This window comes from Carassius auratus, unplaced genomic scaffold (genome assembly GCF_003368295.1).
Source record: "Carassius auratus strain Wakin unplaced genomic scaffold, ASM336829v1 scaf_tig00003633, whole genome shotgun sequence".
NCBI classification, from domain to species: Eukaryota; Metazoa; Chordata; class Actinopteri; order Cypriniformes; family Cyprinidae; genus Carassius; species Carassius auratus.
Genome location: NW_020523535.1, coordinates 235,262 through 262,332, shown reverse-complemented (window position 1 = coordinate 262,332; position 27,071 = coordinate 235,262). Strand labels below are relative to the sequence as shown.

Here is a 27,071-nt window from a genome sequence, read left to right as displayed (position 1 = left end):
TCTTCAAATATTCTTCATTCTTTGTTAATGTTTTAAGATTCGTTTTTTCTAATCGTGGATTCTGAATGCATTGCCACAGATTTAGCTTCGCAGTTTTTTTGACACAAACTTCTCGTCGAGGCGGGCTTAACAGTGATCTACTCTGATTGGATAGTGAGCTTTTGATGGACAGGTGCTCTCTGACCGGGAAGTACAGACGTCACTCAGTGGTGCACGCCGCGCATATTGAAAGCTCTCGTGGTGATTAAATCTGGTCTCTACCACAAAAATTATTTTTCACAGACAAAATGAAATACATTTATTTTAAGCTCATACACAGCTTCTACCCTGTAGTGTATACAAAGATTTAAATCTGACATTGATCTTACAAGCTCTTTTTGTTCAAGTTCTGAAGAAACTTTACACTTATTTTGGTCACTACTCTCAGAAACTTTGGGATGATATTGGTGTTTGTCAAGTGTAAGATTTTGCCAGGCTTCTCAGTACATATGAAAAACATTATATCTGGGTATTATGACTCTGACCCCACACACGAAAATATCAGTTTTGTTATTAATTAAAATTTTTAAAACAAATTTACAATTAAATTTGTTAAATTAAACAAATTTCACATTCACAAATGCAAATTCTCCAACTGTAAACCTATCTTCTCTGCTTTCCTAAAAGAAATGGAAAACTATTTGAATGTAATCTCAGTATCTACTAATAAGAAAGCTATAAGGACTGTTAGAATTTGCTCTGCCTTTGATCTCCTTGTGTAATTTTGTTTTGATTTTGGCCCTATTTTCTCTAGTTTTATTTTATTCTTTATTGTTGTTTTTTTGGGGTTTTTTTGGTGGATATTATGTGATGTATGTTTATATTTGTGTTCTCTGCATTAATAAAAAAAGAAAAAAAAGCTCTCGCAGTGATTTGTATGCCTTGTATTACTAAATAAGTCAATAATATTTGACCTTCGATCGTCTCAGTCTGTAAAGATGAGCTCTTGTCCTTCAAGGCAGATTGAAGTAAGCTAGTGTTACTGAAGTAACCAATAACATCGATACAAGTTTTTCATGTTACAGTGTGCAACAGTCTGTTGTGGGTTATTATTGTCCTTCAGTAACACATGCTTACTTCAAGCTGACTTGAAGGACAAGAGCTCATCTTTACAGACTGAGAAGATCGAAGGTCAAATATTATTGACATATTTAGTAGTACAAATCCCAATCACGAGAGCTTTCCAATATGCACGCCACTGAGTGGCATCTGTACTTCCCAGTCAGAGAGCACCTACCCATTAAAAGTTCACTATCCAATCAGAGTAGATCACTGTTAAGCCCGCCCCCACGAGAAGTTTGTGTCAAAACACCAAACGGAAAACTGCGAAGTGTAAGCTAAATCTGTGGCAATGCATTCAGAATCCACGATAAGTGAAAACGGATCTTGGAAAAACATTAACAAAGAGGAAGTGAACATATGACAAATCAAGAAACTAACCATTGCTATGCATCATAAAGCACTATAAGGCCACATAAAACACTGACACATAGTATGTCTATTATAGAGTTTGGGCTAAGCACATCACTAACTCTCTCTACAGGGGCATTAGTGTTTATGTGCAGACGATGCATTAAATCATGCCAATTATGTTAAGGTTTTAAAAGAATGACTGCAAAGCTGCTGAGGCAGAGTAATTTTATACTAGGAGGCAGTGCTAAAATTATACAGACACACTCAGGTTAAGTGAAAGATAGAGTGCTAAGATATACTCCGATGATGGATCTCTTGTAGTTCATCTGTTCATGTCTGTCTGAAGAGCTGGATTTGAACTCATATTGCCCATATAAGCACCACAGCTCAATGCGACAGAGCACCTGCGTCCACACATATCGACTGTCTCCAGTCCTGTTGGTTTGTAATGCACCATTAACAGCTTCCTCCAGCGACTTCCTCTGGTTGAAGGAGCACTTACTGCCAGTAGCTCTGTTGTCCAATTGACTAAAACAACAAACTGTGTGAGGTCTAGCAGGGGTTTGCAGTTGTGGCTTTCTAATGAGAGCCTAATCTATGTGTGTTTGTAAGCCGTGGACAGCAGGAAGCAACAGGCGGAGGTGCTGATGTGAGAAGGACAGAGAAGCATCTGCTGTTCTAGTCCACGACTGCTGACTTCCTTTGGTGATGTTTTGCATTCACTTGGAGAAACGTAATATTCCTCGGAATGACATTTTAATATCGAATTAAAGACAGACATTTAATTTTTATTTTTATTTTAGGAATGCACTGATATTAAACTATTAAAGATTCATAATAATTATACTGTTAATATTAAACTATTAACATGCATTATTATTTGAATGGTCTTTTTATTATTTTACTATTTATTCTACATTAGACCAATTAGATCACAACATTTTTACAGTGGCTTATTTTAAATCCTCCGACATTTTTCTTTACAAATCCTCATTTTGTATGCGCATATGACAGTTAGTGGAAGCTAGAGACTACGGTTTATAAAGTTGTAAATATGGATATTTTTCTTAATTGCATCACTTCACTTCAGGAGGCCTTTAATAAGCCCATAGAGCCATGTGGACTTCTTTTTATAATGGATGGGTGCAATTTTTTGGACTTCAAATTTTGTGCTACAAGCCACTCCCATTAAAGCATGGATTAGTCTGGACAAGAATTTCAAATACACCAGATGGCTTGAAGGTGAGTAAATCATGGGATAATTCAAATTTTGGGATGAACTATCCCTTTAACACATGGTACACTCCATTGTTTTTAAAGGAGAGCTGGACTAGAAGAGTGACCTCCTGTACCTGTGGCTGATGTGCGACCCCCGTAAGCTGGACATGGTATCTTCCAGGTTCTGCCGGAGGTCGAGGACATTCTGAACGGTACGTTTCCTCTGGGATTCGGGATCTGCAGGAAAGAGCAGAGAGGAGACAATGAGTGGCTGGTTAATGCAGGCATTTAGCAGTGATTGGTCATTCACAGAAAAACACACCCATGTGCATTAAGATTTAACGCTTTGTGGAGAAGAGCCAACAAAAACATTTATAGATGCATATTCTGGAGCCACGGTCCACATTGCCACTCTCACACATACAGTATCTCAGTGTTCAGGAACAACACACAAACACCTTTATCTCGCACTTTAAGAGTGCAGAGCGATGAAGCAGTGGAATATGAGGATTCAGCAAGTACGCAGGCGTTCAGGTAGTACTAGAAGGAATTAAACATTACATTTCCAGCCTGCCAAGATGCCAAAACCTCTTTGAGCTACTGTACTAGCAAGCTCACTGAAACAGGACTTTAGTATTTATAAAAGGTCTCCTTTCAGTTTAATTGCTTGCTTTATTTAGGAAAATGTCCTTATCCAGATTTAATTGACATTCAAGCTGTAAAACTGTCGGGAAATGCATTATACGTCTTAACTCTGACATGTTAAGGATAGTTTTAAAACTGCTGACAGTAAAAGTGCTGTATTTTGTATAACCAGCCTCCCACCCTAAAAAAAAAAAAAAAAAAAAAAAAAAACCTGCCGGTGTACTAGTGTCAGATCATAAACCCATATAGTGCAGTTTATAAAGAGGTACAACTCTTATGAAAAAGTACAACTTGAAAGTACAACTTAAACACTGATTTCTAGTTGTGTTGACCTTTGGAAGGCCAAACAAAGTATTGAATATTATATGAATATTCATAAGAACAGTTTTAATGTATTATAATATTTACTCATTTGTGGTTATAGTTTTTAAGTGTATGATGATTTATAACACAATGAACATGTTCCATCAACTTTTACAATGAATTATATTTCTCATAGTTATAATGTATTATAAGTCTCACATCAACAATGTTAAGATATGATACAGTCTATTAAACTGTAAATGAAGTAATTTAATATGGTGATTATAGTGTTATAAATAAATAGTTAGCGCTTTTCCGATGACGTGTACGGACTATTTAGTCTCTGCACACAACGTTAATAAATAAATAAATATAAAATAAATTAAAAATCAGTTTTAGCCAAAATGGTTTTAAAGGGATTTAATTACTGAACAAAACAGGTCATTACTGACAACGACAAAAATCATGTTTCTGGTAACAATTGGGAAAAAACGCTTGTCTGAAATATCAAAAGGTAGATTGTTTTTCATAAACTTAACTACAACTGGTTTATCACCTGTAAACAACACACCATGAACAACATCAATTACCCAATTAGCCAGTGTTATTCAATTTAGTTTTGAGGCTAAATGAAAGCTTAGATTTTCAGTTGAAAATATTTCTACACATAACTAATCGGATTTACTTCATACACAATGCACTTTCGACAGCCCAAGAATGATCCGTGCGGTCTGAGGCAGACATCCCCCCAAAACCTGATCGCTCACAACATCTTGTATGTTAATCCTAAAGCTTGACCAGTCAGCACAGCAAGACTCCATGCCAAACCCTATGTAATGACATCCAGACTGGCATTAGTCAAAGTCCTAGTCTTAATTCACTTTAATCTTCACCATAGCAAAATGATTGTGTGTGTTTGTGAGGGTGTGTGTATTGGATCAGCACAACACATGGAGGTGGCCCATGGCTTTGTGATGAAAATGGAGAACCCCCTCATGCGGCCCCCTGTGGAGTGTCTCTTCATTCAGGCATAATCTCATAAAATTAGACTCACGAAATACAATGAGACTTCCAGAGTGGTTCAAATGGGCGGCTCTATAAGTTGGGCTGGTGATGAAGGTGGTTTGATTTACAGCTAGTAGTTTGACTTTTACTGTATATAACGCAGCCTTCTATGTTGATTACACAATTATGTTATGCAATGCTTTTGTCAGTCCGATCTGAACAGTAAATACTGAAATGGATTTCAACAAATGCGACTTGAATAGGATTTCAAAACACATATGAATGTAGCTTGAAACAGATTTGTAAAAATAGTATCTCATGTGATTAATTATTATTTTTATTCACAGTTGCTTAATATGATCAGATTCCAATTGGATATGTACAAAAATTTCTATTTGATATTTCTAGAAGTCATATCATTTGTGTGTTTGTTTAAATGTCCAACCAGTTTAACACTGGCTCAACAATTAGTGTACATTTTGGATGGGGCTGTCAGTTTGCCTAACCAATGACAGCTTGAAATCCTGTTGGAAAACATTTTATTTTATTATTTTATGTCATTTTTGCCATTCCTTTGAATGTTATATACATCACCATTAATTTATCAATTCTCGCATCATAAAAGCAAAGGTGAGCTGAATTTAAAGCAGGCTGACCGCAATCCCACATTGACAATATGACAGTGATGGTGTCTTCAACCGTCTGTTGCTGAAAGGGCCATTAATTCTCTGCGATATCACACAGCATTAAGCCATGAGAGGGTAATTACCAGAAAATGGACAGATTTGAAAGAACATGTTGGATTCAATGGACATTTCACAACCATGATATTCACTGCGGACTTGCTTCAGATTTCATGTCGGTCACAAAAAAAGCATGCATTTTGAAGCATTATGTGTGTCTAAAAACAACATTTGTAACTGTAACCACTGAGTTTCCTCTCAGTAATATGGAACCATGCATGGATCGCTGTTGGCAGGCGGATACATGTGAATTGTCCTGTTGAGCTCTGGTATAATGCAAAGAGACTGAGAAGATCAACACACTTCCACCCCCACGCCCACAGCCCCCTGCGGGTCAGTCCAGCTGGCCAGTGCTGGAATGACCTTTGCAGTGAGAGGGAGGTCATGAACCTATGAGGTGTCCATCACCCTGATGGTTGTAGTCTAAGCACGGCCAGACTGGCAACACCGCTCAATGCTGCAGTGATGGCGAGAAACACACTCAAGAAAACATGTCACATTGATTTCACCATTAAGTGGTGTGACTATTGATTTCGGTGGCTTTGGGAATTAGCTCAATACTGATATGATTCAGTCGCTGAACGCACAGAAGCGCTGCAGCCATGTTCTGATCAAAGTGTTCACATTTCAATGGTTATATCCAGTGGAAAGCAGGAGGGGTGCCAGATAAATATCTTTTCAATCATTAGTGGTGCTTGCGTATAGGTTTAACAAAGTATGAACCCTAAATATCAGACATCAACACATCGGAACCACCATTTGTGCCAGCACAAATGTCACTTAGCAACCGTACACTAACAACCAGCTCAAGACCCTAGCAACCACCAAAACACCATAATGCAGAGCAATGTTCTGGTAACCACCACAGCCTCTTAGCAACCACAGGAACACCTTAGCAACACCCCAGAAACCACCCTGAACACAATAACAACCATATCGCAACCATCAGAACACCTTACCAACACCGTAGCAACCATCCAGAAGAAAACAGTCCTGGCAATCAGCAAGAATACTTTAAACACCATGAAGCAACATCTCAGCAACCAACAAAATACCATAGCAACTGTATAGCAATGTCACGGCAACCACCCTAAACACACTAACAACCACATACAACCACAAACAGGAACTGCATAGCAACCTGGACAACCATCCAAAACGTTCTAGCATCCTGGTGCCAAGTTTTGCACAAGCAAACAAAACTCACATATTATTCAGAAACTGTATAATCAACGAGCCCTTGTATGACCAATGAAAAACATAATTCAGATGTATATTTGCAAGATCTTTGCAACTCCCACTATGGCTTGCGTATCACTTCTACTACCCTACACTAGATGACACACATACTTGGGCACGTCCCACTTCAGCTTGGCTGAAACAGTGCTTTAAAGATTGGCACTCCATCCAAAAATACCCAAGAGTCACATTCATTCACTGTGCAGTAGTAGTTAAAATCATATTAGACACACTTGAATCGACTACTCTAGGACAGCTCATTTCATTTGTATATGATTTAAATCCGTTCCTCTCAACATTCATCCTGATGAATGTACCAGCAGGACAACCAAAACTAGCAACAGAAAAACACAGGGGGTTTTGTAGCTATTTCCAGTGTTTATTACGGTATAATGAGCAGAATTGTTATTTATGTCTTAATTAAAGGCAGGGGAAGTCATATTTCCTTTAAAATATGGGTTAGGAAATGATCAAGAAGTAAAATAAAATGAGAAGAACATATTTATCTAAAGCCAAATAGTTACTCTTCAACAGACAGGCTGCTTGCAAAATAAACTACTCACAGGACTTTTACCTCATTTCACACACCACTAATCTCAAAGCTATGAAAGATATGTTACATGGGTTTTCTGTAACACTGTCTGTGTGTGCCAGTGGAAGTAGAACGAGAAGCTCTGTTAAAATCCTCTTTGTCCAGGTTCAGTCATGCAACCAGCTGCAATTACATGTGATCTCTAGTCATAAGACTTACAGTGCAGACTGCAGAGCATTAAATAATTATTAAGCATTTCTCACCCTTCCTGGCGCAAATGTCTGCTCTTAGAACCAAAACAGGAATGAATTACACTATATCCTGAAACAAAAGACGTCAACCAGTGTGAAGGGGGGAGGGGTTATTTAATTATGGTAATTAAAACCTCCCCATTACAGGGATGAGGTTGAAGGAAAGGTCCAAGACCATCCGACTTCCTGTTTTACAAATCGGCCGGGCCCAGAGGACCCTGCTGCAACCGGGGCGAGGAAATGAGGAAATTAGGGATGCAAATTTCACCCCCAGTCGCTAGAAAGTTCCCAAGGGGGAAAGCTAATAAATCAAGGCTAGCTGGTTAAATGTGGATGGCGGGGGGGGGGGAGGGGGCGGAGCGGTTGCAGCACACCTGCCTCCCACTTTTTACACGCTCATCTACTTGTGATGGGGCGCAAAGAGAAAGAGTTGAAAGCAGCCGCTACCAGCAATTCAGCCGTTCTCTTTTCTCAGTCTATTCAGGAGTATACAAGTTGATTCACGACTGTCCATGGAAAAGCAGAGACACTGGGAGAATTCTAATGGTCCATGCTTTGAAAGAAAAAGTGGCATAAGGCCGATGAACAGAGAACCAACAGTAGCTTAGTTGGTGTGTTACAATAACATGTAGTGACGATAAAGGACTGGTAGAATGGAAGCTTCTAAAGGAATGGGAGGCATCAACTGTATATTTAGCTCAAAAGAGAAAACAATAAAACAAAAGCTGTAAAGTGCATTGCATTCTAATGGGAAACAATAAACCCACACTAAGAACTTGTCAAATGCTTGCATTAGTGTAGTCACACCTCATTTAATGGGGTTTAAAAATGACCCTCTATCACAGGATGAAAGATTAACAGTAATCCCATAATTACAGTTAGTGTAAAATCGGGATTTATGAGGAACTTGGACTACGATTCATGGCCTCTGTGTTTGGAAAAGTTTTGGGACATGCAATAGATCACTACCCAGTGGATATCTGGATGTGGTTTAAATACGGTTTCCAAACTGTGGACAACAGTCTCCATTAAGAAGACAGATTTACCATTGAGGAAGACCTCACACAAAGGGTCAGTTAAATGAGATCACAGATTTTAATGAAAAGTAGTAAGTCATGCATGATAACCCTAATGACCAAATCTTCTGTATCTGCTCCAGATTCTTAGACCTATAGAATCTCCTGAAGAGGTGAGAGTTCAAGAGAGATCATGGGGAAAGGTTCCAGTTATTAACTTATTGCAGAGAGTCTAACTTAGTATTACAACATCTAAACAATTAGATTGCTAAGTGTTTCATCTCTGAAATGCACTACCAAAGTACCATCTGAACTCGAGACTGCCAAAAGACTGATAGTGTCTTCGTAATGAGTAGCTGAAGCATAGCCTGTCAACAGAAAAGCTAATAGGGTGAAGACAGATGCTTACTGGAACCATCTTCTGCCTTTCTGAGAATGCTGTGAAAGCAAGAAGTGAAATGGACAAAGTAAATGGACATCAGAAAGTGCCGACAGCTCTGAGAAGAATTTCTTTGGCAGAAACGGGCCACTCTTCTAAGAGGTCCTGTCTGGAAAGAGATTGCAACTAAGCTCAGAATGGAGCTCTTGCTGGATCCATAGGTCCTTACAAATGTTGGCTAATTTATTAGTTTCCAGCTTGTCCACCACAATTTTGTTTCATTTCCAATTTACCTTATGACTCTGCATCTGTCTTTTTTCAGTTCTACTCCTCTACTCAAGTCAGAGTGCTTAGAGACAAAGTGGTGACCTCAACAACATGAAAACAGAAAGACACATACACACGTACACAGGCAAGCACATCTGGTGAATGAAGGGACTCTTAAATAACAATAGAGTGTCCTGCAGACACTTTGGCCAAATGGTAGAAGACACCGCGGGGAATGAGAAGACTGACTGGAATATCTGCAAAAAAATTCAACAATAAGCTTGGGGAATAAATACAGAGGAAAGAAAGCTGTAATGCTCTGGTCATATCATGCTAGTGTTGTTTCCAGAAAGTATTCATAAGACTTCCTTATCTTGCATCACTTGTGTTGCAATCCCATGACGCTTTTTCAGAAGAAAACTGTAAGCAGAATCATGCATAAGGCCAAACTGAATCAGAACAGCTGAGAAATCCAAATACAAGCGTGGCCAATGAAATAGACCTACTGCCATGACAAATCTAATTTGAAGTTCAGGGGAACTCAGCCAAGAAAACAAAGGGAAGAACACAATGGCTGGGAAAATATTTTCGGAACATTTAAATATAATAACACAATACTACATTACATCCACTCTTCTGGACACAAAGTTTGGGCCCCAAAATATGACTTTCTCTTCATGACTTCATGGGGCAGCTGTGGCCTAATGGTTAGAGTACTGGACTTGTAACCTGAAGGTTGCAGGTTTGAGTCTCAGTGCTGAAAGGTGCTGTAGGTGGGGGTAGTATATGGACAGTGCTCTTTCACCCTCATCACACATGGCTGAAGTGCCCTTGAGCAAGGCACTGAACCTTCATTTGCTCGCTGGCCAGCTAGAGCAAATAGGTATATAGATTATGGGTTACCATACTTAGCAAATGTCACAACTTTTAAATGTAAAGTTTCTAAACTTATTTTAAGTTGAATATCTCTGAGGACTGCAAGGATCTTTTTGAAATATGTATTGTTGTTGTCTAATAACTTACAGTACAAAAAAAGTTGTTAAATGGTCAAACTAAAAGTAATATTACATGAATAAAACAAGTCAAAATGACCACATTTGAATCATTCGGGACACTGTTGATTGAAAAATACAATTTTAGATTTCAAAAATTGGTTATTCTGAGGCACTAGAATTAAAAGTGGATGTGAACGGGGCAGATCTGACTGTTTAAATAATCATTTTTTACAGTTGTTTTTGGGTCATGGAAACAAAGTTGTGAAATTGTATACAACTTTACACAGAAAAAGTATGTACATGCTTTCTTCCATCATAATTCACAATTTATTTTGTGTGTCTGTGCTATTGAAACTATTTTCTAGATTGTCCCAATGTGATAACATTTAGTCCCAATGTAAAAGGCAAGACCAAGAGATTTTTTTTCTTTTTTCTGTGGTAATAAACATTATTCAACAAATGTGTTGATTATGCTTAACTTGTACTTAACTTACTCATCTTAAATGATTTTTTTTATTGTAAATGTATATTTCTATGTGCCATTGCTAGACATAATTGTGATTGTGTTCTGGTTATGCTAAAACATCTCCTTGCTTGGTGGAAGATGTAGAAGTAACCAAAGAATAAAGTTTTTCCATTTTCCCTCAGGAAGCACTTATTCCACACCAACCACAACAAAGCAGAAGCAGTCAAGTTTGGTGAGGAATCCCTACATGCTTAGGGGCAGGGAAGTGTGAACTCGGAGAGATGTCCAGACAACTGCAGGATTTATAAACTGACTGGCACAGAGAAACCTCCAACGCCATAGCTGCATCTCTTGCAAGCCTCTCAGGACTCGAGGAGGTCCACCCAGCTGTTGTTGTGCACAATCACTGCACATATGACCAGCAGACGGTTTGTCAATAAAGACAGAGTCGTAAAAAGAGGTTCATGTGGAGCAATGTTTTCTTGCCAAAGATTGAGCAGGGGTGTTGCTTTAATGTCTTCTGAAGCTAAAGGAGGCAAGAGGTGATGCAATGCAGTGTGACAAACAAAAACATCATAACTCTGGAATGACCTCAGACCAGAATGATCCCATCGCACCATGGAGGGTCAAAGACACCAGCTGTGGAACTGGAAACTATGTGTGGAGGGAACACATGATCCTCTGCTTCTTTCCGCTTTAGGGTGAAATGTTTGCTTTTAACAAGGTCTCTCCAGTCTTCTTCTCAATGCAAATATTGAAGGGGTCATATGATGTTGCTTAAAATAACATTATTTGGTGTAATGAAATCTGTTTATGCAGTTTAAGGTTAAAAAAAACACACACTATTTTCCACATACTGTACATTATTGTTTCTCCACTATGCCCCACCTTTCTGAAACATATCTTTTTTTTTTTTTTTTTTACAAAGCTCGTTGGTCTGAAAAGCGAGTTGTGCTCTGATTAGCCAGCTATCCAGTGCATTTTTAATTGGCCGAATGCCTCAAGTGTGAGGCGGAAATGAACCCTTGTCATACTGTGATGCGTGTCCTGGTTGGAACACCACCTTGACGAGACAAATTAAATTAAACCCATTACAAACGAGGAATCTGTTGCATCCAGTGGGGACATAATAATCGATTATAATAACTTATACTGTTTTTTTAATGCGTTGCGTTGCGTTGCGTTGCATCGCACCAAGTAAACATAAAACCATGTCTGTATTTTCGATCGGAGAAACTACAAACAACAAGCTCTACTCTACTCCAGCAGTTCTGAATTGCAGTCTATGCGCCCCCCAACTCTGAATATTTCACATGTCTCTCTTTGTTAACACACCTGATTCAGATAATCAGCTCGTAAGGAGTGAGCGCCCTGCATGGACTGTGTTCCCATTGACATAGTCCCTACACACTGTTCATTGATCCCTAATACCTGAGCAGGGGAAATCTGTTGAAGTTTACCTCACTTCGTAAAATGCAGTCATGGATTTGTGCAACGCAACATCTTCATACATGGACAAGTGTGACATCATATACCTCTGTAAATAAATACAATTAAATTCACGTCTCGCACACTTCAATGCACTTTGAATGGAACATACATGTTCGTTTCGAACTGGAATCATGGCGGAATATCCTGTGATGTCCACTTCTCAGGGTACTTACATTCGAATAGAACAAATCGCATCATATGATACCTTTAAAGGTCCCGTTCTTCGTGATCCCATGTTTCAAACTTTCGTTAGTGTGTAATGTTGTTGTTAGAGTATAAATAATATCTGTAAAATTCTAAAGCTCAAAGTTCAAAGCCAAGCGAGATATTTTATTTATCAGAATTCGACTACAAAAAACGACCCGTTTGGACTACATCCTTCTAATTCCTGCAGTAATGACGTCACTAAAACATTTTTTTGACTAACCTCCACCCACAGGAATACAAAATACAATACAAAAAAGGGGGCGTGGTCTTGTTGTGCTCGCACGGAGAAGGAAGAAGAGTTGCATTTGAAGAGTTTGTTTGTTGCCATGTCGTCGAAACGCTATTTTCATCTCGGACTGTACTTAGAGATCAATGGTTACAATTTATGTTTAACTCGGTTCCTGAAAATTATAATCCACATGTGCAGCACATTTAGCTGAGGACAACTTCCTCAATCTCAATCAGTTTAATGCCGGATTCGCACAAAGATTATTCTTGAAAGATGGAGCAGTTCCCTCTTTATCTTGAGAAGGCATTGTTTATGGTCCACAACGGGTAAGTGTATTTTGTTCTTTAAGTTTGTGCATTTAACAGTTTCTGTAACTTATTACACAAAGGGCAACGCTGTTTAGCTTTGTTAACTAGATGGTAGCGCTGTGAAAAAATCGAATGCGATTTTCATGTGCATCTCGTCAGTAAAAACGCTCCTCTGATTATAAGTACATCTCTAGCACGTGCGTTCTAGCCCAATTGCATTTCCAGGAGGGCAGCATGCTCTCAGCTGCTGTCGAATCACAACACAGGAACCGCTGGCCCAATCAGAACTCGTTACGTATTTCTGAAGTAGGGACCTTATAGAACGAGGAAGACATCAGCCCGTTTTTATGACAGTGAAAACAGCGGTATACAGATAAGTGAATTGTGTGAAAAATACGTGTTTTTTACACGCGAAACATGAACACGTTATATTGCACACTGTAAACACAATCAAAGCTTAAAAAAAAACACGAAAAACGAGACCTTTAAATGATTTGACAGGCATGAAATCGGATTCAATATTTTTATTCGTCACATACATTGTTATATGGAGAGCATATGACCAGCAGTGAGACACCCATCTTCATAACCAGGCTAGAGGAAAGAGGTACCACTGCCACATCTACATGATTATCATGTAGATGTGCATATATATATATATTTATATATATATATATATATATATATATATATATATATATATATATATATATATATATATATATATATATATATATATATACATAGGCACATACACACATATCAGTAACTCATTTTACCCTGGTACAGACAGTGTAATGTTAAAAACACTTTGGATGAGAATAAATCTAGATAAAGCAGCTGGCTCTGAAATAATGTATTATTATAGAAAAAAAAATAGTGAGCGAGGACTTCAAGCAAATCTTCAGAATCTAAATATTCTTTGATTAACAGAGTCAAGAGTCATTGGGATGTTTGACTTTCTAATGGCTTGTGTAAAGACGTGGGGGCAGCTGTGTGGGGTGTGTCGTTATTGCTGGTGACAACACATCTGTGACAAAGGCCAGCAAATCTCATTCTCTCAGTGTCTAAGTGTTCACGACTGGATATAATCATTCATAAAGTTTCAACTGACTTGCTCTTCGCAAAATGTTGCCACAAATCGGCTCTGTTTTAGACCCTAGTTAGTATCCAGTTTCATTGGCAGCTAATGTTTAAGTTTATGAGTTTATGATTGAATGCTCTAGTTTAATAGAAAAGCCTATTATCAATAAGTGAAGTGGCATTTAGTACATAATTCAACTTTCGTTGCCTATTTCCTATCAGTAATACAAGAGTAATGAGAATTTTAGTAACCACTAGTGACTGCTGGGGAAAAGAGTTCTTGCCCTTTACTCATACATGCAAGCCCAAGACACATCCTCACATAAAACTGAGAAAAGCTTGCACGATCATTTCCACTTGAGTGTTTTAAGCAGCCAGCCTCCAGGATATAAGACAGGAAAACGGAATAGTATTTGTGTGGTGTTCTTCTAACGACTGAAAAAGGCTGTAACAGCAGAGGCAGTCTCAACTGCAAAACAATAATGGCCTTCAAAAACACAACTACAGCGCATAAACCACCACTTGACTAGATATTTGAGGAAGACCCACAAAGCAGCTCTCGCTCAACTGACATAAAACAGGCTAAATATGTGCATGCATCCAAGAGTTGACCATGTTACATAAAAATCCACTGGAAAGTATTGCACTTTTGAGAGTTATTTTTTTAACATGCTTAAATATAGGGCTGCTTTCAAGATCATGTTTGTTGACGACTAAAGCTCGATCTTTGCTAAACAGGCTGAAACTGCATCCACTGAGCCAAAAGAAGAGAAAAAAAAAAATCACAATATTTCTGAATGTTTTAAGAGCTAAGTATATATTATTTCCATGTTGCATGCTTGCATAAATGAGCGTGTTCTTTCTGCTCCTCCGTTTTGCAGACATGCAGAAATTAGATTAGGACTTAGATTGCATTAGCATGCCGAGGCATGGAGATGCTGGTCATGACAGTAATCACATTATGAATCTGTTGGCCGTCAAAACAGCACACAAGTCATGGTCTCAGTGCTCACAAAATGGAGGCACAGTTGGGTTGTGTGTGTTTCCATGTTAACAGAGGTGGACGAACCAAATCTTGACCGTTATTTGTAATTCCTCTTTCAATTTCTGTTTTCACATTGTTTTGCTATTACCCTTCAGCAACTGCTCCCCAGGCCCAGGGCACCGCAGCAATATGGCACACAAGTGTGTGTCGTATTATAAATCATACAGAATGAGTTTTTTTTGAGAAAGTAAAAATGCACAAAGTTTCCTGTGAGGGTTAGGGTTAGGGGTAGGGTTGGTGAAGGGCGATAGAATATACAGTTTCTACATTATAAAAACAATTACGCCTATGGGATGTCCGCACCTTTCACAAAAACAAACATGTGTGTGTGTGTGTGTGTAATATACTGAGCTTGTAGCGATGCTGGTTCCAATGTTAGTTTTGCCTTCTCCTTTAAGTATAAATGTGATGTAACACTATAATTTCACTAAAACAGTATCTTGAAGGTATAATTATGCTGCCTACCTTGTGAACATTTTGTGTTGGACGTGTGACTATGATGCCTTAGACTGCTGTTTGACTTTAACCCTTGTGACAATTTCCTGGCTTTTTGAGCTCAGGAAAATTTAACATACACAGCATAACCACTGCATTTTAGTAATGGTTTCTGTTAAAAAATAGTGGCTGCTTGAATTTATAAAACCATTTCCTGCACATTATCATTTCTCTAAATGCCCAGTGCACAATTCTACAGGCAATTTAAAGTGGACACACAAATTTATCACGCATAACCCAACAATATCAAATACAGGAAATGAGGAAATCCTGTGCCATGACTTACAAAATGCTTCCAGGTCATTATGATTTATTCTATATAGGAAATGGATTGTATTGACTGCAGTATTACAGTAAATTTGAGATAATTTTGTCTTATTTTATCATTACCACCATGTCCTGCCTTTTATCATTTTATTTGTATTTATTTTTTATTTTATTTTTTATTTTTTATTTTTTTGTAGAAGCAAATCCGACTGTGAACAGAAATGATGTCCAGTGTATCTACTGCACCACTAACCCAGACCAGCCATCTCAAGCCAGGCGGAAATGGAAATGATGATGATGAAGATAGCAATAAAGTGCCTCTGGTAAGGAGGCTTTCAGCTCTGAGACACACCCTTCAACAGCAGAATAAGACACTAAGCACCAGTTTTTTCTCTCTCTCTTTTTTAGGATCTCATTTTATGTCTGTTTCAGTAGTGTATATAGTGTGACTTAAAACTTAAAATACACAAAATTTACTTCTGCAATGTAACACATTTTCAAAAGAGAACGGATATTCAATGCAAAATAATGAAAGATGGGGCTTGGTTTTATTCATAAGAAATAAATAAATAGGTTATCATCCGCTATTTTTCCATCCAAAGTTACGAATTTAACTTAAGCGCAAAACTGGAATTTTGCATAAACGATTTGCAAATAAAATTTCATTAAGCAAGACGATGAGAACAAAATCTTCACTTAATTATAAACTTGTGCTAATAAATTTACTAAAGGTAATTTGCTGCAGTAGGAAAAGCCACTGCTTTATCTTATGTATAATAAATTACTTGAGCGCGCAGATGAAACGCAATGAATGCAGTCATGTTTTATCTTGGATTCAGAGGCAGATGCTTGATGTTTGGGAGCGTAGTCATGTAAGACAGTCTTAGAAGGTTATTTACTAAACCACTTTGATGACAGACTTTAGCCAAGGCATTTCAGCATGACCAAAACAGCATTTCAGATGCTGTCCAACAAGTTACGCCATCCCGTCTCGCAAAGTCACATCACTTTTTTGATGTGCATCAAGGAATTTATTTGGTAAAGGTGTTTCTGATCAGATTAAAAATGACTCAGCTGAGCACATACGTTTTTATGCACATTTTTAGAATTGATCCACATCCTGGCATTTCCCATTCAGCATCTTTGTATGTGATTTGTATCACAAATGTGCAGAAAAATAGGTGGATGGAAACACAAACCACACTATTTTAACTAAACTACAAATATTACAGAATGTAAATAAATATTAATTAAATGTAGGCTTCATTATTTAATCCTCAAATCCAAAAGATGTGGTTTGATTGATTTAAAAGGAGTTTTAGTGCATGCGGTTGGATATTTGCTTTGATAAAGCTCTTATCAACACAAATAAGAAACATCTGTCAAGTTCCTTAAGTATTTAGAAGACATGTTGGGGTTTTCCATCTGTCTTAGTAGTGATTCTGTTAACCCTGTGCTGGTGGCTCTCAACTGTCACTGTCTGATACCAAAGGCATCTAAGCTCTTAAGAAGAATGTTTCCTTATTACCAAGAGGAGACCTAATTTGTATAACTATAAAGAGATGGCTTGACATGCCAGTTAAACTGATTATCCCCACCTTCTCTCTATCATTTCCTGACCCATCTCCTGCTATAACTATCATTCAAACGGTAAAAATAGCAAAAGTAAAACAGAAAGAAGTACTGATTGGAGGAATGGAATCTTGTATAACTGAGTTTGTACAGTGGGGTCAAAAGCAGAGGCAGGGGATAAGCAACCCTAATACATTCAGTTACACATGCATAACAAACCCTGGAAGGAAGATCTGAACCTTTGCCTCCACAGCTGACCCCGATGGGCACCACAAGCTAAAGGAATCATCAGTAATGTACAGCAGTCAAAAGGTTGAAAAGAATATCAAATCCAGATCCAGATACAAGACGTTTTTTTTTTTGTTTTTTTTTAATCCTGCCCACCCCCACCTCTCAGCAGGTGCCATGCGGCAAGGTCAAAATAAGCTACAGAGAATGAAAGGAAATGAGTAAATCGAACAGCCTGAATTCCATTCTCTCATATCTCAACTCGATGGATTCACTTCACACCATATCTCTCTGGCCACCCTAACAACAAAGAAGCAACACACTAAACCGCTAGACTGGCTATTGTTCAGTGGCAGATTGTTGAGAGACAGTTAATAGCTAATCATGCTCAAGTCAACACTCACTACATTAAATGTGCATCAAATTATAATGTGACTTCCTAGCAAGCTGGCCAATCCCATAATGCAAAGGAAAATAGCTTAGAAGTCACCTCACTGTTAATGCATTCTTAAATAAAAACAAAACACATTATGTTCATGTGTCGTTGCAGTCTCATTCAGAGGCACTGACCTTCTCAAAGAGTGTGACACCCCTATTATTCTCTTTTGAAGTCCCCCGGTAACAGAAAGAGGGAGAGGGAAGGGGAGAGAGGAAAAGAGAGGGGGACCATCTGTCAACTGCCCCAGAGATCAATGGCACCAGCGGCAAGGCTAAATATGTTGCCCAACATGACTTGAAAACATTTCAACCAAAGGAAGGTTTATTTTTAAGTTCCTGCTACGACATCAAGCGCTATTTATTTTTCTGTTTCTAGTGTGATCTTGTTCAAATTATCTACACTGATTCATGCTGAACGGAGGCTTATCATTGATGTAAGATATAAGTAAATAATTTTCGCCATCCAAAACAGCTAAAGTTGCATATTCTGGAGATTAGGGCAGTGTGTCAACTCTGGACAGTGGAAAGGCAAATACCCCCTTCCCCACGATTGGTTTGGTCTCACCCAATACGTACACAGATGCAAGACATGAGCTTGCGATGTAAACAAAAAGGGATGCAGCGATTGTTCAATGAAACCACGCAAAATAAAGCAATTGTAAATAAACCAACAATCTTAATCATAAACATGCAGATGCTGCATCAAACGAAGAATAGATGTACAGTATGAATAGAGAAAGTGTGCATAGATATGTGAGCAGCACAGGATGAAAAATAAATACAAAGCGATGTGTTGTTAAGCAAAAGCAGGGCTGGGTTGAGCTATGAAAGCAATGCTGGATCCCTCAGCCAGGCAGCACTGCTCATTCTTCAGCATTGCGAGCGGATTAGTGGATCTTTTTATTACTTACCCAAAATCTGACTGAAGAGAAGCTGCTCCAGGTCTCCAAGTACCGTTACAACCAGTTCAGGGTCCACTTTTAGAAAAGTCTTGTCCCCTTCCTCTGGTTCTGGTGCATCTTTGCCCCCTCTGCCCCCACCTGGGGTGGCTGCTCCTGAGGTACCACTTACAGTTTTCTTACCATTAGCTTTAGCCTTGCTGGATAAGATCTCATCATCTGACTTGCTGTCATCTGCCAGCTCTTGAGCCTTGCTGATGGGTTTGACCTCAGCGTAAGGACTCTTAGGTATCCGACTTGGTTTGCCCAGTTTCGAAGGTGGGCTAAAGGGTTTTGGCTTTCCCTGAAACAGTGAATGCTCTGACTTGGAAAGGTTCTTGGTAAGTGGGATACCCTTGCCCGTACCCCCTCCGGTATCCTTGAGCTTTCCTGACTTGTTCTGACCTGCACCGGGCTTTTCCATGTCATCTGACCATTTGGGCTGGTACAGGTGCATCTTCTTCTCGGCGTCCGTAAGCACACATAGATTGGTCAAGGACTTTTGCTTGCGCAGGTTACTAGGCACTGGAAGATGACCCTCAGAGTTTCCTGCTTGGTATACTTTAAGCTCAGCCCGAGGTGTAGCCTGTGGGAGCCCTGACTTGCCCCTTTTCGCAGCCATGCTCCCTACTCCGTTGGCTCCTGCCTGGCCCTGAGGGGTCTTGGCTTTGGATGTTTTGTCAGCTTCAGTCTCCAGATCTACTCCTTGTCCTCTTGGGCTACCCCCAAGCATTCCTCCTGCATGAAACCATGTAATAGCATCAGTGAGTTAAATGGTTTTACAATTGAGCACAAGAAGAGACAAGGAGCAAGGTCTGCAAGCTCTGTTGCTTGCTGCCAAATCCTTATCACAAGGAAATCTATCTGTCCAGTAACACATACAGAAAGACCAGTCAGTATATCCTGTATTGAAGAGGTAATCCATATGTCTGGTGTCTTTAGCATGTAAATCCAGAATCTGGCTCCTCTCGGTTAAGACTGCCTCAGTTGCAGCTGCTCTAGTGCTACCCAGTCACTCATTTTCTCCCTCTCTTTCTTTCTCTCTCCTCCCTTCAGCAGAGCGTCTTGCTGCTTTGCTGTGCAGCAGCAGAATGACAGAGATAACAGACGCAGAAACGGTCCCTCCTCTTGCTCCCCCACGCTCATTCACCCACACCCTCCTCCTCCTCCCCCTACTCTTCTGGCTCTCTCTCTTTTCCTCTTTCTCTTTCGAACACACCCACTCTCACCCACTCTAAAGATGCTATACTGCTCCCCTGCACAAGTTTAACAGTATGAGGGACCTGTGATAAATTACGGTGTCTTTTTAAACAGTTGCCTGCCAGCATGCATCCTCTATTGGCCCTCTTTGGTTCACTAAAGTGCTCTGTTATCATAAAACCAATAATGTTTTCACTGCAAGTATATACTCAACAGTAACATTATGCTGTTAGACTTGTATTCAATTTAAAAATTGTTACATGGAAGACTTAAATGACTTTAGGATACTCTCTAGAAGCTTTGGGGAAAATGTTTGTTGTTTATTGTCAAAATGAATCTCAAACTGTCTGTAATGTATTTGACTTGAAGCATCATGTTGTTTCAAATCTTTTAGAACTAAGATGTACAATGTGGCAGAAATCACCCATTTACATGGCAACGTTTTTGTAACGTTTTTGTAGACTGAGCTTAGGAAGGAACAGCCTCTATTTTGAAAGAGGATGGACCTTATTTTTCACCAGCTTTGGGAAGGGGATGTCACAACAATACAATGCATACAAGACCGCACACAGTTCCTTCCTCTAAAGCCAAAAGGAGTCTAGGGATGTTGAATCAATTTTGAGAGTGCTCTACTTAGTTCTGTCATTTCTACTCAGCAAGCTCCACCAAACAGACTATCCTAGTAGAAATAACTGACCTCATATAAAATATTAGCCCAAGGACACAGGGTTGATAAACCAGGATTTAAAGGAATAACACAATTTAGTATTCTTTCTAAATTTTTGCATTCAGTAGATTTGAACTGAAGGCACTACTACTGCACTTATAAAATAAATTCCAACATGTTTCAACAATTATTTGTTATTGATTTCAACAGACTAAAGTGCATGCTTTCACAGTGATGCATTACCTGATCCATTAATATGCCGGTATTAATTATTACTTTCTTCCCATCATGCACTTGATGCACTTGAACTTAAAACCCTTAGTCGATAAGAAAAATAGTTGTATGTAACAATGTAACATTGTAACAATGTATATGAAAGTTCCCGAAATATCTGCAGATTTTGGCGGAAATCCAAAGTGCAAACAGAAATATTCAAATGCAGCAACTAGCTTTAAATGAAAACACAGTTGGACTGTTATGGCCAGTATTCAAAAATATCTAATTTGCATACCACTGGTCAGTCAGTTAATATGGCTTAAGTTAGGGGATTTTTTTTTTCATCAAAAACTAGTAAAACACGATTTAAAGTATGTTCATCTTAAAAACAGTTACACAAAGCTCGATCTGTGCATGGGGGAGACCTTGCTTATAAACAGCACTCTGTTTTGAACATGAGTTCAGGATAGCTCAACTCATGTAAAATTCACCACAGGTCGCCACCTCGTCTCTCGCTCACAGGGCTTCAACACTGAGCCGACTGTCCGGTGCAGATGACCCAAAATTGCTGGACAAACTTCAGAGTAACTCAAAATTTAGCTGAGTCAAACATTCAAAGTGCAATTATATGTCCCATTTGTCAGTTTGTTTCTGAAGAGACTGCTGTACACTAGTGTCTTGTAATGTGTGTCAAATTATTTCATGTGGAAGGAGTGATATAAACCTGAAGTCTTGTAAATGTATAAAATAAAACATTATCAATAGATATATTAAAATTAGCTGTTAAAACATTATTTAAAATACATTTTCTACAAACAATCTATATAATATTTACAAGAGAAGCTTTGGTATTCCATGTTGATTTGAAACTGTGTCTATCTTTGTCATTTTAAGTAAAAAAAGGAGTGAAAATTGTTTCAAAGTAAATCGTATGCCTTTTTTTCAGTGTATTGTTATGTCTTTATATAGCCTGCTGTTTACAGCAATTTTTCTATAAGGACAATAAAGATACTACTACTAAAAAAAATTCCATCACAAGGCTACACTAGAAGCTTCACAGAATGATTTCATGAAATGTATTTGATAATAAATGTGATAATATTATGCTTTCATTCAGCTTTAGCCATAAGTTGTGTCTAAACCGTACATAACACTCGGCTGAATAAAATGACCTGTTTACAGTTTCTCGGTTGTTAAACCTTTCTTAAAAAGGGAAAAGACTATTACTAATGGTTCAACTATACCACACCCGAGTATGACTCAGTCCAAGAGCCAAGCTTTCCACACAAAGCCACAGAGACTAGAGGAAATAGGAGGAAATCCTCTTTACAAGCCAGACTAAAGCTGGCCTAAAGATTCATGGCCTCTGTTGCATTGGCTACTTACTCATGTGTTCTTATAAGGCTGTGTGTCATTCAGGAGAATTCCTGTAATATCCTACACATACTACTCCCTCGCATACTTCTCTTCATGTTTAAAAGAGATGACTATGATTGGAAATAGTACCATTTCTCTCTACTCTCCCACTCAGCAGAGTAAAGTGTTAACTGATCATGCCATGGGTCTTCTATCTGTTTTTGAATTAACTATTGAAAAGTACAAGATGACCTTAGAGGAAAACACTACCGCAGACTGTCAGACAATGTTCTGAGCCAGAAAACAGTTCCCTTTCCAGAAATGAAAACAATAGTTCTTAAGTTGCAATAAAATCATATAATTGTATATATATATATATATATATATATATATATATATATATATATATATATATATATATATATATATATATATATATATATATATATATAGTTTAGCAATGTGCTAAAATCACTAACCAGTGATGTTACTGTCAACTAAAACTATTTTCTTTATATAAAAAAGTAAAAGAATATAATAAAACAAAACAAAAAATCTTGCCTTTGCAGCTAGACTGTAGAGATGGTTTTGTTGTTCATAAAGTTGTACATAAAACATACTTTTCAGGAAGAAGAACATATATTAAAACTGTGAGCTAATTGTGTGCCGAAACAAACAATTAACAAGCAACAGGGATGATTTCCTTAAATATGATTTTGGATGCTTCTGGTATAAGTATACTGTATATGTGTGTCTTTAAAGCAATCCGTCTGGTTTTTGATGTCAATTCACATGCATTCTACTTCACTGCAAATTCTCAAATTCAGCAAATAAAACATGCATGGTGGATAAGTCAGTTCTAGAGAGCCAACTTTAAAAAGAGGCCAGTGCTGATTTGCCTTAAAGCCAGTGGGTCAGTTTTTGCTTCCCTCTCCTCGCCATATGCTAAATATTAATCTGGCCTTGATCTCTGCAATCTGACAAAAAAAAGTGTAAACATAAACACTAAAGGGTTTCTCCCAATTAATTGCCATAAACCAGATCTGGCAGCTTTTGGTCTTTTATCCTGAAAGCATTAAAAGCAGCCTTCAGCATTTAGAAAATCTGCTCCCGAACAAAGGGATTATACTTCATATAGACGGGTCACACAGTATGTGACTATATGATCATACTTATGGACTGACATAAACTCTAATGTTCAAAATGGATTTCACATTTGTAATATTATGAAGGATGAATTCCAGCATCAGCTTTAAGACCGCAACCTTAATGTAAGCACTTAATGCAATTATTTTGTTAAATATCCACTAAGTAATTATATCACTTGATAATCCATACATACATTATTTGTATTATATATATATATATATATATATATATATATATATATATATATATATATATATATATATATATATATATATATATATATATATATATATATATATATATATATATATATCGTCCTCTGCATAGTATAAATACTATTTACTAGTATGTGAATTATGAAATTGTATGTGTCAGATGTGTCTATCGCTTTAAAAACATCAGTAATTGCCACTTGTGATTTTATTTAAAGGTCTGTTCTTCGTGATACCATGTTTTAAACTTTAGTTAGTGTGTAATGTTGTTGTTAGAGTATAAATAATTTCTGTAAAATTCTAAAGCTCAAAGTTCAATGCCAAGCGAGATATTTTATTTAACAGAATTCGCCTACAAAAAACGACCCGTTTGGACTACATCTCTCTAGTTCCTGCAGTAATGACGTCACTAAAACAGTTTTTTGACTAACCTCCACCCACATGAATACACAAAAAGGGTCTTGTTGCGCTCCGACGGAGAAGGGGAAGAGTTGTGTTTGTGTATGTCGCATGTCATCGAAATAATGTTATTTTAATCTCGGAGTCCAAATTATATTTTTATTGGCCTTCCCAGGGACGCTGTACTTAGAGATCAATGGTTACAATTTATGTTTAACGGTTCCCGAAAACTATAATCCACATGTAAAACTATGTGCAGCACATTTTGCTGAGGACAGCTTCCTCAATCTCAATCAGTTTAATGCCGGATTCGCATAAAGATTATTCTTGAAAGATGGAGCAGTTCCCTCTTTGTCTGGAGAAGGCATTGTTTATGGACCACAAAAGGTAAGTCTATTTTATTATTTAAGTTGGTGCGTTTAACAGTTTCTGTAACTTACTACACAAAGGGCAACGATATTTAGCTTTGTTAACTAGATTGCCAGGATTTCAAAACAAATCCTGCCCATTTGCTTCTCAAAACTAGCCCAATTGCATTTCCAAGGAGGGCAGTGTGCACTAAGCTGGTGTCGAATCACAACACAGGAACCGCTGGCACAATCAGAACTCGTCACCTATTTCTGAAGGAGGGACTTTATAGAACAAGGAAATCATCAGCCCGTTTTATGACAGTGAAAACAGCGGTATACAGATTGTGTGAATTGTGTGAAAAATACTGTGTTTTTTTTATATGCGAAACATGAACACATGTTATATTGTACACTGTAAACACAATCAAAGCTTTAAAAAAAAACACAAAAAATGGAACCTTTAAAGCTTTTACTTGTCCTGAAAAAAGGTTAAGAAATTGTTATATGGGACTGCTTTGGGAGTGCATTGACACACTAGTATTTTCCTATTTGATACTGTAAAGTTGCTTTGTTGTTAAAAGCGCTTCATAAATAAAGGTTACTTGACCTGACCCCATTAATCAATTAAAAAGCATCCGACTCTCTGATGCTCCCAACAGCTCTGGAGATTCAGATATGCCCATAAGTTTGCTAACTTTAAACTCCAAGACCCAGTTGGTCATGTGACCTCAACATTGTGGCTACCGCGAGGAGTTGACCATCTTTATGAATGCTAATACAATGATGACACTAGTGGAATGGAATAGAAAATACAAAAACTTAAGGTTTAATGCCTCAGAGGAGTTTGAGAATCGAAGCACATGTTCAGTGCAGTTCTTGCCTGTGTTGTGTTGATTCATTGTGAGGATCTCACACCATAGTCATAAATAACAGCTGTCTCTGCCTACGCTTTCTGTGTGCGAAAGATGAGGCAATGTATTGTGTGAAACCACATTTGTATGTATTTGTGTGTCAGACATCTGAGTTAAAGTAAGCCAGCAGATGTTGAAATGGAAAAAGTGTAATTCAATCTGTATAACTCAAAGAGGGGTGAATGATCTCAAATCTGATGAAACCCCTGAGCCCACTTACCATAATGCTTACGCTCTCAGACCACTCATCACTAAAACACACTCACACACTTAGAAGGTTCATCTCTAATACGCTCACACACTTGCAGTTCACTCATCACAACACATATACTCAGATATCTCAATGCACTGGGGTTCTCGTTAAAAAGCCGAACCGTACTGTTCTCCATCCACGGTTCGGCACGCATTTGTACTGCAGTTCAACTTAAATCTGACAATGCATCTGTAATTTGGTTTGTTAAAAATAACAACATGTAAAACAGACAGAGTTCAGCTTATGTATGTTTCTATTGATGGATTTACGTTCTGGCTTCCCAATACATTACAACAACAGCAATGAACAAAAAACGTGGACAAATCAGTCACTCTTTGTAAACTTTGATCAATGCGAGTTCCATATGTTCCAATATGACCGGTCATTTTACGCCGTCATCACCTGATTGATGACATCGCATGTGCACAGGTGAGACATGAACAACACGCATTGTTGTTCATGTCAAACTAATTTAAGCCTTGTCGGTTTCAACATTCAAGAGCCAGAAGACGTGAATGAGAACTTGTGCACCCTGAGAAGATTTGTGTGTGCACTCATCCGAAGTGCCAAACCCACGTCTCGGCATGTAAATATTGATTTCTCTTTCCAGTCTTGTACATAAATTGATAAATTCAGACAAAAATTATGTCAACATGACTGTCTTGGTGAGTTTCCTAGCAGACATAATCAGTTGATCATCAGTTTACTGCAGGGTTCTTCAAATCTTGCCCTGGAGGTCCATTGTGCTGCAGAATTTAGCTCCAACCCTGATCAAACTCACCTACCTGTGATTTTCTAATGATCCTGAAGACATTGATTAGCATGCTGAGGTGTGTTTGATTAGGGTTACAGGTAAGCTCTGCAGGAAAGTGGATCTCATGGACCAGATTCAAGGTTTACTGTATCTGTGCATCATCTGAAAGTGACAACTGGCAAAAAAATCATGTAGTCTGTATTTTTTACTTTAATCAAACAACAAAAGACAAGGAAACCACTGACTGCTCTTGTTTGAATAGCTATTGAGTTTGAGTAGCTTTTTTTATATAATATTTTTATTTGCCAAGGATGCATTAAATTGATCAAAAGTGACACTAAAAGCCTTAATAATGTTACAAAAGATTTAGATTTACAAAATATATTGAAATAGAAAGCATTTATGTTAAACAGTGATGATATTTCACAATATTACTGTCTTTTTTTAATCAAATTAAAGTAGTATTGTTGAATATTACTGTCATTAATCAATGTAATAAAGCACCGCAATTAAATCAATGTATTATAGGTGAAACATCTTCAAATATGCAGTACACATGAAATTTGGGTGCATAAACACTATGAACATTAATACATTTCTTTAGAAATAAAGCCTACATACTATACGGAAATTACACTACAAAGTGTGAAAGATTCTTAAATTGTTCTTTACAGCATATTTGGTTTAGCAAAGGCTCTTGAATCAATAATAACTGATATACTTGTTGAACAATTGCTACCCAGCTAACATAATTTTGTTATAAGAACAGATATTCAGTGTTGGTTCTAGGAA

General features: G+C 37.9%; 1 protein-coding gene across 1 annotated transcript in view; it reads right to left on the bottom strand.

Moving 5' to 3' along the window:
• Positions 1–27,071, bottom strand: part of LOC113070266 (neuron navigator 1-like) — a 120,536-nt gene that overhangs the window by 77,546 nt on the left and 15,919 nt on the right. The window contains exons 4-5 of the mRNA XM_026243496.1: positions 18,786–19,550; positions 2,805–2,907 (exon numbers count right to left, since the gene is read on the bottom strand). Of these exons, the coding sequence (XP_026099281.1) occupies positions 2,805–2,907; positions 18,786–19,550 (868 nt within the window). The remainder of the gene's footprint in view (positions 1–2,804; positions 2,908–18,785; positions 19,551–27,071) is intronic.